The sequence below is a fragment of the Pseudopipra pipra genome, chromosome 25 (assembly GCF_036250125.1).
Source record: "Pseudopipra pipra isolate bDixPip1 chromosome 25, bDixPip1.hap1, whole genome shotgun sequence".
NCBI lineage: Eukaryota > Metazoa > Chordata > Aves > Passeriformes > Pipridae > Pseudopipra > Pseudopipra pipra.
The window spans coordinates 6241457-6254034 of record NC_087573.1 but is presented as its reverse complement, the minus strand read 5'-3'; the positions used below and the strand labels follow the sequence as shown (position 1 = coordinate 6254034).

General features: G+C 62.9%; 1 protein-coding gene across 3 annotated transcripts; it reads left to right on the top strand.

The window, feature by feature from the left end:
* The first annotated feature begins 3289 nt into the window (after positions 1-3289).
* CSF1 (colony stimulating factor 1) lies at positions 3290-11277 on the top strand. Of its 3 annotated transcripts, none has more exons than XM_064636122.1 (9): positions 3291-3550; positions 4769-4900; positions 6718-6780; positions 7085-7264; positions 7473-7650; positions 9142-9269; positions 9471-9526; positions 9614-9666; positions 9948-11277. In XM_064636122.1, exons 1-8 carry the CDS (start codon positions 3530-3532, stop codon positions 9663-9665), a joined length of 810 nt encoding a protein of 269 aa, XP_064492192.1. In that variant the 5' UTR covers positions 3291-3529; the 3' UTR covers position 9666; positions 9948-11277. The 3 variants fall into 3 exon arrangements, with proteins under 3 accessions (XP_064492190.1, XP_064492192.1, XP_064492189.1); XM_064636119.1 differs by having other exon boundaries at positions 8464-9269; XM_064636120.1 differs by lacking the exon at positions 9614-9666 and having other exon boundaries at positions 3290-3550; positions 8464-9269.
* The last annotated feature ends 1301 nt before the right edge of the window (positions 11278-12578 follow it).

Sequence of the window (12578 nt, the reverse complement as noted above, 5' to 3'; positions counted from 1 at the left end):
CCCGGTGTCCTCCCACCCCGGGGCTGCTGAGGCTCCCAGGGCAGCTCGTGGTGAAGAACGAAGACCAACCTCTTGGTGTTTTGGGGAGAAAGGGGTTATTTTGTGAAGTTGGCTGGTTTCTAACCCCCATCCCCCCCCCCAGATGTTTATCTGTGGCTGTTGCTCAGGGACACCCGTGGCTGATCAGACCTGGGTGATAACACACGTGTGACACAACATGTGGCCCCCCCGTGCCCATGCAGGTCTGATGCCATCCCGGGGCTGTCACTGCTGTCCTCAACTCCAGACAGGTCCCAGCTCCTCCCCAGCTGCCCATTGCTCCTCTGCAGGTCCCTGATCCCAGCGCTCCACTTGCTTGGGATCCTCTGAGCTCCAAGGGAACCCCTCAGCAGCAGCTCCTGCAGCCCCAGCAGCGTTTCCGGCACGGGGAGCAGATCCTGCTGGGTCAGAGCTCGGATGTGGTGGCTGTCACCCACAAGTGGCCCCGCTGTCACCTCCCCTGTCACAGCCAGACCCCGCTGTGCTTGTGGAGAGCTTGGCTTTCTGTCTCGCTGGGCGGGTGAGGAGCCCTTGGCACGGCACTGGATCACCTCGTGCTCACTGATTGCTTCCAGTGCCTGCAAAACAAACAGGAAGCCAAGGGGAAAATCCCAGAGTTGGGAATGGGGCTGCTGCTGCACCGCCCTGGATCTGGTCCTACGGGGATCTGTGTGTGCTTCCCTGCACATGGATCCATCCCAAGGGGATATGTCTGTGCTTCCCTGTACATGGATCCATCCCACAGGGATCTGTCTGTGCTTCCCTGCATATGGATCCAGCCCACAGGGATCTGTCTGTGCTTCCCTGCACATGGATCCATCCCAAGGGGATATGTCTGTGCTTCCCTGTACATGGATCCATCCCACAGGGATCTGTCTGTGCTTCCCTGCATATGGATCCAGCCCACAGGGATCTGTCTGTGCTTCCCTGCACATGGATCTATCCCACAGGGATCTGTGTGTGCTTCCCTGCACATGGATCCATCCCACAGGGATCTGTGTGTGCTTCCCTGCACATGGATCCATCCCACAGGGATCTGTCTGTGCTTCCCTGTACACGGATCCATCCCACGGGGATCTGTCTGTGCTTCCCTGCACACGGATCCATCCATGCACTCATGGATCCCTGCTACACACCCGGGAAAATGAGTCTGCACAAACACATGGACCATCTGTGCACATGTGGATCCATCCATGCCCACGGATCTGTCCAGGCCCGTGTGGATCCATCCACGCACATGGAACTGTCCCTGTCTGTGTGGATCTATCCATACACGTGTGTGCACACAGGTGTCCATGCTCATCCATGCAAATGGATCCATCCATGCACATGTGTGCACACAGGTGTCCATGCTCATCCATGCAAATGCGCTGCTCGTGCACATGTGGATCCATCCAAGCACACGGATCCATCCGTGCACACGTGTCTGTCCATGCACATCCATGTAAACGTACTGCTCGTGCACATGTGGATCCATCCATGCACATGGATCCATCCATGTACATGGATCCATCCATGCCCATGAGGATACATCCATACACATGGATCTATCCACGCACGTATGGATCCATCACGTACACAGATCTGTCCGTGCCCATGAGGATCCATCTGTGCCCACGGCTCTGTCCGTGCACACCCATGCCCATGGATCCATCCCTGCACCCTGTGACCCGCTCCTGCACTCCCCCCCAGCTCTGCTCACACACATCCCTGTAGGAAAAGCACCGGTGGGGTGAGAATCAGCCCTGCAGGAACCATCTGGGCCCTCTTGCTGTTCCCTGGTCCCTGTCGGCTCCATCCCAACCCCCCGGATTCTCCCGGGCCGCTCCCACTGGGCATGGCTGGCTGTGCACACGTGTGCCTGTGTGTGGGTCTGGGGCACACACGTGTGTCTGTGCATGGGTCTGGGGCACACACATGTGTGTGTCTGTGTGTGGGTCTGGGGCACACACATGTGTCTGTGCATGGGTCTGGGGCACACACATGTGTGTCTGTGTGTGGGTCTGGGGCACACACGTGTGTGTGTCTGTGTGTGGGTCTGGGGCACACACGTGTGTCTGTGCGTGGGTCTGGGGCACACACATGTGTGTCTGTGTGTGGGTCTGGGGCACACACATGTGTGTCTGTGTGTGGGTCTGGGGCACACACATGTGCCTGTGTGTGGGTCTGGGGCACACACGTGTGTCTGTGTGTGGGTCTGGGGCACACACGTGTGTCTGTGCATGGGTCTGGGGCACACACATGTGTGTCTGTGTGTGGGTCTGGGGCACACATGTGTTGGGGGGTGTGTGGTTTGGGCACAGATATGAACATGTGGCCCTGTGTGTGTGTGCACAGCTGCATGTTACACGTGTGTGCAAGCGTGTGGGTGTAGCAGTTTGTACATGTGTATGCATGGGGGTGGGTGTGTGCACAGATGTGGGTCTGCACATGTGTCTGGGCATCACGCGTGGGGTCTGGGCATGTGTGTGGATGTGGTGTCAAGGGGTGAGCACAGACACAATGTGTGTGTGTGCCCAGGGGTGAGCACGGACACACATGTGTGTGCAAGGCCCAGGGCCCTCTGTGTCTCTGTGTGTGTGTGTGTGTGTGCGCACATGTACGTGTTCTGAGGGATGCCTGCGCACATGTGGAGCGTCCGTCCCTGGTGTGTGCACGTGAGTGCACACGTATGTGAGCGCATGTGTGTGCTATGGGATGATCATGCACATACACACATGTGAAAAGCCCAGGGCTGTGTGTGTGTGTGAGCACATAGAAACCTCCCCAGGGGTGTTCATGCCCTTGGGAGGGGGGTCTGTCCCTGCTGTGTGTGCACATGTGTGCATGTATGTGCATAAATGTGTGCACGTATGTGCATAAATGTGTGCCTGTGCCCACGCACACACACGTGTGTTCAGGGCCTGGTGCTGGGCACGTGTGTGTGCACACGGACGTGTTCCAAGGGGTGTCCGTGCACACGAGGGATGTCCGTGTGTGCACACCTGTGTGTGTGCCCGGGCCGAGCACACACGTGTGTTCATGGCATGGGCCGGGGGGTCACACACGTGGTGGGTGCCCCGAGCCGAGCGGTTCCGATCCGCCCCGAACAGACCCGAGCGGTTCCGATCCGCCCCGAGCCTGTCCGATCGGATCCGAGCGGTGCCGAACCGAACGTATCGAGCGGCCCGAGCAATGCCGAGCGGTTCCGAGGGGCCCCGAGCGGTTCCGAGGGGCCCCGAGCGGTTCCGAGCGGCCGCGGTGGCCCCCCCGGCCCCGGCGGTGGCCGCGCCGTGCCCGCCCGGTGCCGCTCGGTGCCGGCCCGGCCCGTCCGGTCCCGGCGCGGGGCCCTGGCCGCCCGCCAGCCCCTTTCTCATAAACCACATGCTGCCGCGGCGCTATAAAGGGGAGCGCGGCCGCGGCGGCGGCTCAGCCCGGCCCCGCTCGGCCCCGCCGCTGCCGCCGCCGCCTCGCCCGCTCCGCCCGGCCCCGGCCCCACGGCAGCCCCCCCATGCCCCGCCTCGGAGCCAAGGTACGGCGGCCCCTCCCCGAGCCCCCGCGCCCGCTGCCACCTGTGCGGGGTCCCCGGTTCTCCCCGTGCCCCCAGGCCGGTCCCCTCCTCGGGGGGTCCCGGCTGCCGGTGGGGGGATGCTCCAGCCCCTGCTCGGTTCGCGGTTCCAGCCCCGGATCCGCGGGATGCAACTCCGGCTCCAGCCCCATTTCCCGGCTCCAACCCCGTCCCGATTCCCATTCCCGGCGCACGGAGGCCCCGGCTCCGGTCCCGACCGGTCCCCGGCCCCGGCGGAGTGATGCTTCAGCCCCGGCTCCATTCCCGGACCCGCGGGATGAGGCTCCAGCCCCGTCCCGGTCCTCGGTTCTAGCCCCGGACTCGCGCGGTGAAGCCCCGTTCCCGCCCCGGTTCCGGGTTCCAGCCCCATCCCGGTCCCCGTTCCCGGCGGGGGGAGGTCCCGGCTCCAGCCCCGTTCCCGGCTCCGTTCCCGGCTCCAACCCGTCCCTGGCGGGGTGAGGCTCCGTTCAGCCGTGGCCGCATCTCGGCGGTGGCCGGGGAGGCATCTTGGAGTTTCACAAGAGGGGAGGATTCCTGGACACCCTCCAAGGGAAATTCCCCCCCACCCATCACCCAGGCACCCTGTCCCTGCCGGTCCCCCGGCAGAGGGGTGCACCCCCCACCCCAGGGGTCCCCTCCATCCCCATCCCGGGAGTCTTGGCTCTGGGACAAGCCCCCGTTGCCCACCGGGGTCCCGCCACGGTCCGGGGCCTCCCCGTTCCTTTGCAGGGGGACTGGGAGGGGAATTTGGGACGAGGCCAGCGCTGCTGCATGGAAAGAGCCCGGCGGGTGCAGCTGGGGGGGTCCGGAGGGTGGGAAGAGGATTTTTGGGGCTGGGTGGGTCAGTGTGTCAGACGGCTCCGGAGAGCCGGGGCGGAGGAGGAGATTTGCAGGAGAGACGGAGAAATGGTGTGGGAGAGGGGAGAGGGGCTGGATGGGTAACGTGGAGGTGACCAAGAGCCACATCCAGGCTTGTGTCACCGGGCCCTGGGAAATTCCCTGCTGACCTGGTGCTCCTAAAAATAGGATGGGGACGGGCGCGGGGTTGGAGGACCGCAGTGGGATTATCTTGCTGGACCGTGGCCAAGCCTTGTCCACCACAGAGGTGGGGGGTGGTGGGGAAGGGCAGGGGGCTCGGTGTGGGGTTATCCCTGCTCCAAGCTTCTCCTGTGCCGTGCTCAGGTGTCCCTGCTCCGCTGCACCCTCCTGTCGTCTCTCCTCCTCCTCCTGGTCTGCAGCATCCATGAGACGGAGCAGAACAGCTACTGCCAGCAGATCATCACCGAGAGGCACCTGGCCGAGCTGCAGGAGCTGGTGAGTGCCCTCCCGGGGCTGTGCCGGGGGATGGGGGATCGCTCGGGGCTGGGCGGGCACGAATCAACCGTTATTTAGGACCGAAATAAGGAAATCAGGTGGTTTTTAGCTCCCTCAGCGAAGGGATGGTACCCGGTAGCTGAGCATCCGTGGGCACCGAAGACAAGTGGGCACCGAGGGGTGACAGTTGTTGTGCCTTTATTAAGGGTGGCTGTGGAAAAGTGCCAGCAGGAGGGATGGGAGAAGGGAGAAGCAGGAGTGTGGCCGGGGAGGGGACAGGCGCGGGGCCGGGTGGGCGCAGGGGCGCTGAGGTTGCGGTGGAGAGGCCGGCGCTGCGGGCTGGGGTGTTTTCCGGGCGGTTCCGCAGGGGTTAAGCGGAGGAATCCGGCTGCATTCCTGAGTCCAGCTGCTTGCCTGGAAGCTGGGCTGGCAGTGGGGCTGTGGGTGGGTGGCAGGCAGCGAGGGAGGCCGCTGGCCAGGCCGGGTGGGCGATGGAGCCGGCAGGGCTGGGGCGGTGGGTGCCGGCGTCCCGCGGGCAGCTCCGGGGGCTGGCACCCCCCCGCACCCCCGGAGCCGCTGCCGGGGCCGTGTCTCCCTCTCCGTGGCCCTTGGCTCACCTCCGAGCGGGGAATCACGCGGATGTTCAGGGCAGAAGCGGGAATCGGGGGCACGCAGGGATTTGCAGGGTTGTCGCAGATTAAATTCCGCCGGGAGTGCGGGAGAGAGGCGGGAGCGGCGCCTCCGGATCCGCGGCTGCTTTTGCTCCGAGCTCCGTGTAACCGCTGTGTCCGGGCTCCTTCACCTCTTCCTCTTCAACCACCACTTTAACCAGAAGCTGCTCAGCTTCCTCTGCCCGAGCCCCCTCTGCACCCCCAGCCCTGGAACCTTTGCTTTGCACCCCTGGGCTTTAAAACTGGGTGCTGGTTGTGGGGGAAGAAGGGATCCCCCAGCCCTGGAGCCTTTGCTCTGCACCCCCGGGGGTTCAAACTGGGTGCTGGTTGTGGGGGAAAAGGGGATCCCCCATCCCTGGAGCCTTTGCTCTGCACCCCCGGGGGTTCCAGCCGGGTGCGTGGCCGTGGGATGGAGCAGGTTTGAATGGAAGCCGCGCTTTTCCTGCTGGGGATTGCAGCCCTGTCCTCGCAGATGGAGGAGCTCCAGCGCCTGCAGGATAATGGAGCAATTGTTTCCGGGCCGGCATCCCAGGCTGGGAGGAGAATCGCCGGCCGGCAATTCTGGCAGCCCTCGCTCCCCCAGCCTGGGATGCCGGCCCGGAGGGAGGGGGTTTGCTCGGGGTGGGTTTTTACTCCGATTGGAAAGGGTCTCGTGGCACGGGGGGCCGGAGGCACCGCGGGGGCGACCCCGGCGCTTTGTGATGCCGGGGGATGCGTGACCTCGGTGTCACGGCCACCTCCTGCTCGCCGGGCTGCTCCTTTGCAGCCTGGGTTTGGCGGAGGGAGCAGGGAGAGCTCAGCGGGGCTGGGCTTTGCCGTGGCGCCGGCAGGAAAAGGAGCAGGAGGAGGAAGGCAGGTGGGGTGGGAGCAGACAGGGAGAGGCAGCCAGGGGAGCGCAACATCCTGGTGGGAGCAGGAATCCTGGGCTCACCCCTGCCAGAGCATTGGCCTCGGGGATGTGGCTGTGTGAGGGGGAGGAGGAGGAGGATGGTGTGGGATGAAGCAGGGCTGGGAGATTCAGGGGACTTGGGTGCCCCTTGGTTCCCAGGGCATGGCACTCCTGGGGCTGCTCAGCTCCAGCCCCTCAGAGCCCCTGCCCCGTCCCCTGGGAATGTGGGTGACCCCTGCCCTGCTCTGTCCTTCCAGGCTGACACCCAGATGCAGCACCCGGGCAGGGTCTCCTTCAAGTTCATCGACAAGATGCAGTTGGTGAGTGGCTCCTTGCTGGGGACAGAAGAGGACAAGGACATGCACCGGGACTGGTGCATGGTGGGGGGTTCCCAGATCCCAAATCTCCAGGACTGGTGCATGGTGGGGGGTTCCCAGATCCCAGATCTCCCTTCTCGTGTCTCCCTTTGTGGGAGGCAGCCCAGGAAGGACCAATCCTGCTCGGCCAGGTGGCTTCCAGGTCCCAGTTTGGGCATCCTGTGGGATCGTAGAAGGGTTTCCCCCAGGCAAGTGCCCACCCAGTAACCACTCGCTCTCCCTTTTTTGGGGGTATCCGTGTCCTCAGAACGACTCCATCTGCTATGTGAAAGCCGCCTTTCCTCTGCTGGGCAAGATTTTGGAGCGAACAGAGTTCAAGGAGAACTCTTCCAACGCCAGGAAGATGCAGACGGTGCGCAGGATGTACCACAGCATCGACGAGAACGTCGACCCCTGCATCAGGGAGGAGGATGATGAGGAGAGGATGGTACAGTGTCCTTGGCTCTGGGTCCTCATCCTGGGGTGAAACGGGGTGTCCAGACCATCCTGGGGTGGGTGCACGGGCAGAACCACGATGTGGAGCAGAGTTGGGGTGTCCATGGACACGAGGAGCCAGCAAACCTTGCCCTGGGAGCACCGTGATGGGGACCCTGGGTGTGTCACGGGGCTGACGCTGAGCCTGGCACTTCCTCCAGCTGTCCCAGATGTGCTTCAAGGAGTTCACCACCTCCCCCTATGAGATGCTGGTGCTGGTGAAGGATTTCTTCCAGGACATCAACCAGCTACTGCAGAACCAGGAGACCTTCGAGAAGGATTGCAGCCATGTCTACCACAGGGCCTGCCCGGGGCCCAGGGGGGCTGAATCCCCACCAGGTGAGATACCAAGGCTTTGCTCTGCCCAGTTAAACCCGTGCCAGGCTGGGGGGGCTTGGGCTGACCTGCATGGAGCAGCTTGAGAGCCACGTGTCCCTGTCTGTGGGCACACGTGGGCACCTCGGTCCTTGTCACGTGGGGTGGTTGTGGTGCTGTGTCAGCGAGCTCTGCATCAGTGTCAGGGGGAAAAGGGGCTGGCTGCCCTTTGGAGGTGGGATGTGCTGGAAGCAAGGCCAGGGAGGGGTGCTGAGGGGGGCCAGGGAGGCATCTCCAAGGGCTGGCTGGAGGCATCAGGCTCGGCTCCGACTCAAAGCCCCAGAGGAGAAATGGAGGTGCTGGGACTGCTGTGCCACCAACGTGCTGCATGACCTGGGCTGTGTCACTCCAGCTGCCTCAGTGTGCCCTGGCCAAGCCATCAGGGAGAGTGATGTTGCCCCCCGTGCTGTGTTTGCATGGCCCTGGATGAGCTGTCTCCTGTCACCCTGTGGGAGCTGTGCCGTGTCCCTGTGCCCTGGGGGATGTTAAACGTGGCTGTCTGGCTCCTGCAAGTCCTGGATAACCCACTGCCATCGGCTCAGGGGACCCGGTGACACGGGTTTGCTTCCTCCCACCTGCTGCTTGTCACCTCCCTGCCCTGCCTGCTCCTGCCTGCTCCTGCCTGTCCCCTGCCTCTCCCGTTTTTTGGGGGCTGTTTGACCCACTTGCCCTGGGGAAGGGCCGGGGGGTGCTCCCCCCGCCCTCGGATCTGCTGGCTGTGCCCCCCTCTTGGAGGCTGGTGACCCCACGGCCGTTTCTTCTCTCTGCTTCTTTCAGGTGTGGGGACAGATCCTGACTGCAATTGCCTGTCCCCTGCCCTCCCTCCTGCCACCCAGCCCTCCCTCTCTGCTGCCACCCGTTCGGGCAGGGACGGGACCCCCGTTAGCAGCCAGCTCCCCCCCAGCCCCCTCCGTGCCACCCTCGCTGACTTAGAGGCCCCATCCCAGGCCCCCAATGTCATGGACGGGGGCTCGGGCACCGAGGAGCTCCCGGGTGCCGGCATAGGTGACACGGCGTCGGTGCCACCCCCCGGGATGCCGCAGATCCCGCAGGATCCCGCCGACAGCGCCGAAGCCCCGCCGGACACAGCCGGGATACTGAGCCTGGCGGCGGAGGAGGACGAGAGCCCCGGGGACGGAGAGCTGGGGCAGCCGGGCACTGTCCCCCCGCCGGAGCCGGCCCAGCCGCGGGGGGCCCCCGCGCCCCCGGACCGCCCCGGCGGGCTCAGGACCACCCCGGCAGCGCAGCCCGGCCCCGCGGGCAGAGCCCGGATCCGCCCGGCCCCGCCGGCCGAGCCCGTCACGCAGCTCCGCTTCTCCAGGATGGCCCCGGAGCTGCGGGGGGGCCCCGGGAGCGGGCCGAGGGCGCGGGGCTGGGGGCTCGGCAGGATGAGGGGCCCCGAGGACGGCGCGGGAGCCGGGCCCAGCTTTGACTCGGGGTTTGTTCCGGGCACAGAGCAGCGCAGGAAGGAGCCGCCCGGCCGGGAGGGCCTCCAGGAGCCCCTGGTGTTCGTCGTGGTGCCCGGCGTGGTGGCCGTGCTGCTGGCAGTGGGGGGGCTGCTCTTCTACAAGTATAAGTGCAGGGTAAGACCCCCCTCCCCGCAGCGACAGCCTCTCCCGCCTCAGTTTCCCCGCGTGGCCAGTGTGGGTTGAGCCTCGTTTTCCCAATCATTTTGAGGTGGAGGGACAAGTGGAGGAGCTGAGTGGGGTGGGAGGGTGTTACTGGGGAGATCTGCCCCTTCCCCTTCCCCAGGGCTCATTCCCTGTTTCCCTCTCTCCACACAGGTCCTGGAGCAGCCACTGGAAGACGGAGACTGCGACCCTGAGGAGCCAGAGAGGAGGTGGGTGTGATATCATCCTGCCTGGGGGGGCTTTGGGAACCCCCATCCCGGCGACCCTGCCCTAAACCCCCCACCTTTCCCTCCCAGGGCACTGCAGGGAGTGAGGGAATGTCCAGAGCTGGAGACTCAGGACCTCTGAGGTGAGCAGGGGTTGGATGGGACCTCACAGGGCTCCTGTCCAAGCCAATGTTGACTCCCTGGACTGTCCCCTTGGACCACAGGCAGGGAAATTCTGGGTGGGAAGGTGCTGGAGAGGAGCAGGTCTGGGCCCCAGCGCTGCCAGCGTGCGGTTTCTCAGCTCGTTAATCCATTACCGGCGCTTTCTTAATGCTCCGAGTATTTTTTCCTGTGGTTTCCATGCGTTTCTCCCCCTCCCTGGCAGATCCTCAGCTCCCCATCACGTTTCTCCTGCTTTTCCCAGGGCCCCAGGCGGGATGTGAAGCTGGTGGGGGACGGATCCGGGTGGAAGGATCCCGACGCTCCCCCTTCCCTCGGCCAGAGACTGCAACCCCTCCCTGGCAGGGACAAAGGGATGGGGGGGTGCCCCCAGTGGGACCCCCAGCACCGGGAAGCGACGGGCTGGAAGGCGTTGGACTGTCACGGGAGGGTGGCAGTGGCTGAGGTGACGCCGTGGTGCTGAGCTGGAGGTGCTGGGTTTGGAATGGTGGATCCTGCTTGGACGTGGCTGAAGATGGAGAGGTCCAGCTCCTGAATCCTCTGGCTCTTCTGGTTTGGAGCAGCACCCATTGCCTCCCTCCACCCTGCCTTTCCCGAGGCTTCAGCTGGAGCATCCTGGATGCTGTGGGGGGCCCCCCCAGCCCTGATTTGCAACTCAAACCCTCACACTGTGAATATTTAAAGCCCCCCCGTGCCCGTGTGGGGCCGGGTTTGGGGGTGACCCTTGACACCGTCCCCATTCCCATCCTCCTGCCACTCTGTGTCCGAGCTGGCCTCGGCCTCGCCCTCCTTAGGGGCTGTTTTTAATAGAGCTGACGAGAGTCTTTATCCTGCACAAGTATTTTGGAGGGGCCCCTTTGCCCCTCGCGGGGTCCTTGCCACGAGCTGGACTCGCTGGGATCCCATTCCTGCGCTTTGGAGAAGGGAATGAGGCCGGGAAGGACGGGATCCACGTGGACCTGAGAGATGGAGCAGCCCCAGTCACACCTCTGGGGGCTTTTAGGCTCAGCTGGATTTGGGAAGATGCACCAGCTCTGGAGACCCCCTAAAATCCAGCGGCTCTGTCCGGCCCTGGGTGAAGCATGGCCTATGCTGCTCTGGGGGTTTGAAGTGTTATTTTTCTAGGAAGGATGAAAATATGGACAAACCAAACTGCTTTTAAGGAAAGCATCGCTATTAATTTGGGGTTTTTATATATATATGTGTATTTATGACTGTCAGAGAGAGGGGGTTCCTGTGTGAGGGACTGGTGTAAAGCAGGAGGAAAGCCCTAATGCAGCAGGAAGGCTGGGGCCAAACTCCTGCTGTGGTGTAATTTACACCATGGAGGAGCTGATCCTGGGGGGAAAAACTTGCCTTTACCCCTGTTGGATTGAATTTGCCTTTTTTTTGTTTGTTTGGGTTTTTTGTTGGTTTGTGGTTTTTTTTGTTGTTTGTTTTTTTTTTTTTATACAATGAAATGTTGAAATATTTTATACAAAGGCATTTAAAAATCTATTTAAAGAAAATAATGGAAAACAACTTGTATATTTAATATTATTAATAAACAGAGAGGTGTAGCTTGGTGTAAGTGAGGGGGGGCTGGAGCCTGTGGCCCCCCCGTGCCAGCCCTGGGGTCCCTGAGGGGCAAAGTCCTGGCTTGTGTCACCCTGCCCCGATTCCCTGTGGATGCACGTGGGAGTTCATGGCCACTGGAATGAGAGCAGAGGGATGGGATGGATCCATCCTTCCTGCCCCCGGCACTGGGAGCTCCAGGCGCCGGATCCGCCGCTGAGGCCCCCCCAAAATCTGTGTGAAGCAGCTGCTTAAAGCAAACACACTTGAGGCAGAGCTTCCTGGAGCCACTTTGCTTGGAGAGACAGCGCTGGAAGAGGCATTTCCTTCCTCTCCCTCAGCCCCCTTGGCTCCATTTCCCTCTTTCCAGGAGCGGGGGAGCCCCATGTCCCACTCCCCCTGCAGGGATCCAGCATTTCTGGGGGGATACTGGGGGGCTTCCACACCATCCTGAGCCCTCCCAGCTGCTGGGGGTGCAGGGTGACCCTCCCACTGCTCATCCCGGCGGCTGGGAAGGGCAGGATGGGATCCAGGAGCGTTTGTGGCTGTCGTTTGCTGACAAACAGGATTCCTCGAGAGGAGCTGAGTCAGCCCAGCTCTTCCTCTCCTCAGCAGCAGCCGGGGGTTTCCCAGGTCCACATCCCCTTCCCAGGGAAGTGGGACCTATAAATATCCTATAAATATCCCGCTGGATCCGGGCCACAATCCTTATGGTCGGATTTGGGGGGTATTTGAGGTCAGAGGCTGCTCTTAGGGATGGGCAGAGTGCCCAGATTTGGGGGTGCTGGGGGCAAAGAGCCCCTTCCCTGCTCCTGGGTGCTCCAGGCAGCTCCAGGTGGATGCTGGCTGCCCAGGAGAGGGTGTTCACTCCGGAGCTGAATGATGGCAGCTTAAAGCTTTGGGAGAGCTCAGGATTTACACCCCAAAATCCCTCAGCCCCAGCTCTTTCTGGCTGCTCCGAGCAGCCCAAACCTGTAGAAGCACGTGGAAAATACAGGGAAAAAGTGAAAGCCTTTCTCCTCATCCCGAGGTTCAGGCCGGGAGGGCCCTTCTGCTTCTCATGTCCCCAGCTGGTGGCCTTTCCCCCACCCTACCCCCGACCCCAGTGGGAGCAGAGAGGAGATTCTGTGCCCTGAGCAGCTCCCCAACCCCGGGCCCCTGCAATTTGGGAGGGCAAAACCTTCTCTAACCCCCCACGCTGGGGATCCCACAGCTGGGGGGGACATGGAGTTGTATCCCTGTCCCTCCACGCTTGTAGGGGAGGGGGGAAAAGAACCCCCCTCCCCAGTGTTGAATGACACAGGGGGTGGTGGCACCCCGG

What these genes read in the sequence shown, in the direction of transcription:
- CSF1 (XM_064636119.1), top strand. Translation starts at nt 3,530, where the DNA reads ATGCCCCGCCTCGGAGCCAAG. An exon ending in TGCCCCGCCTCGGAGCCAAG is followed by an intron (nt 3,551 to 4,768) that starts GTACGGCGGCCC and finishes TGCCGTGCTCAG; the next exon opens with GTGTCCCTGCTCCGCTGCAC. An exon ending in TGGCCGAGCTGCAGGAGCTG is followed by an intron (nt 4,901 to 6,717) that starts GTGAGTGCCCTC and finishes CTGTCCTTCCAG; the next exon opens with GCTGACACCCAGATGCAGCA.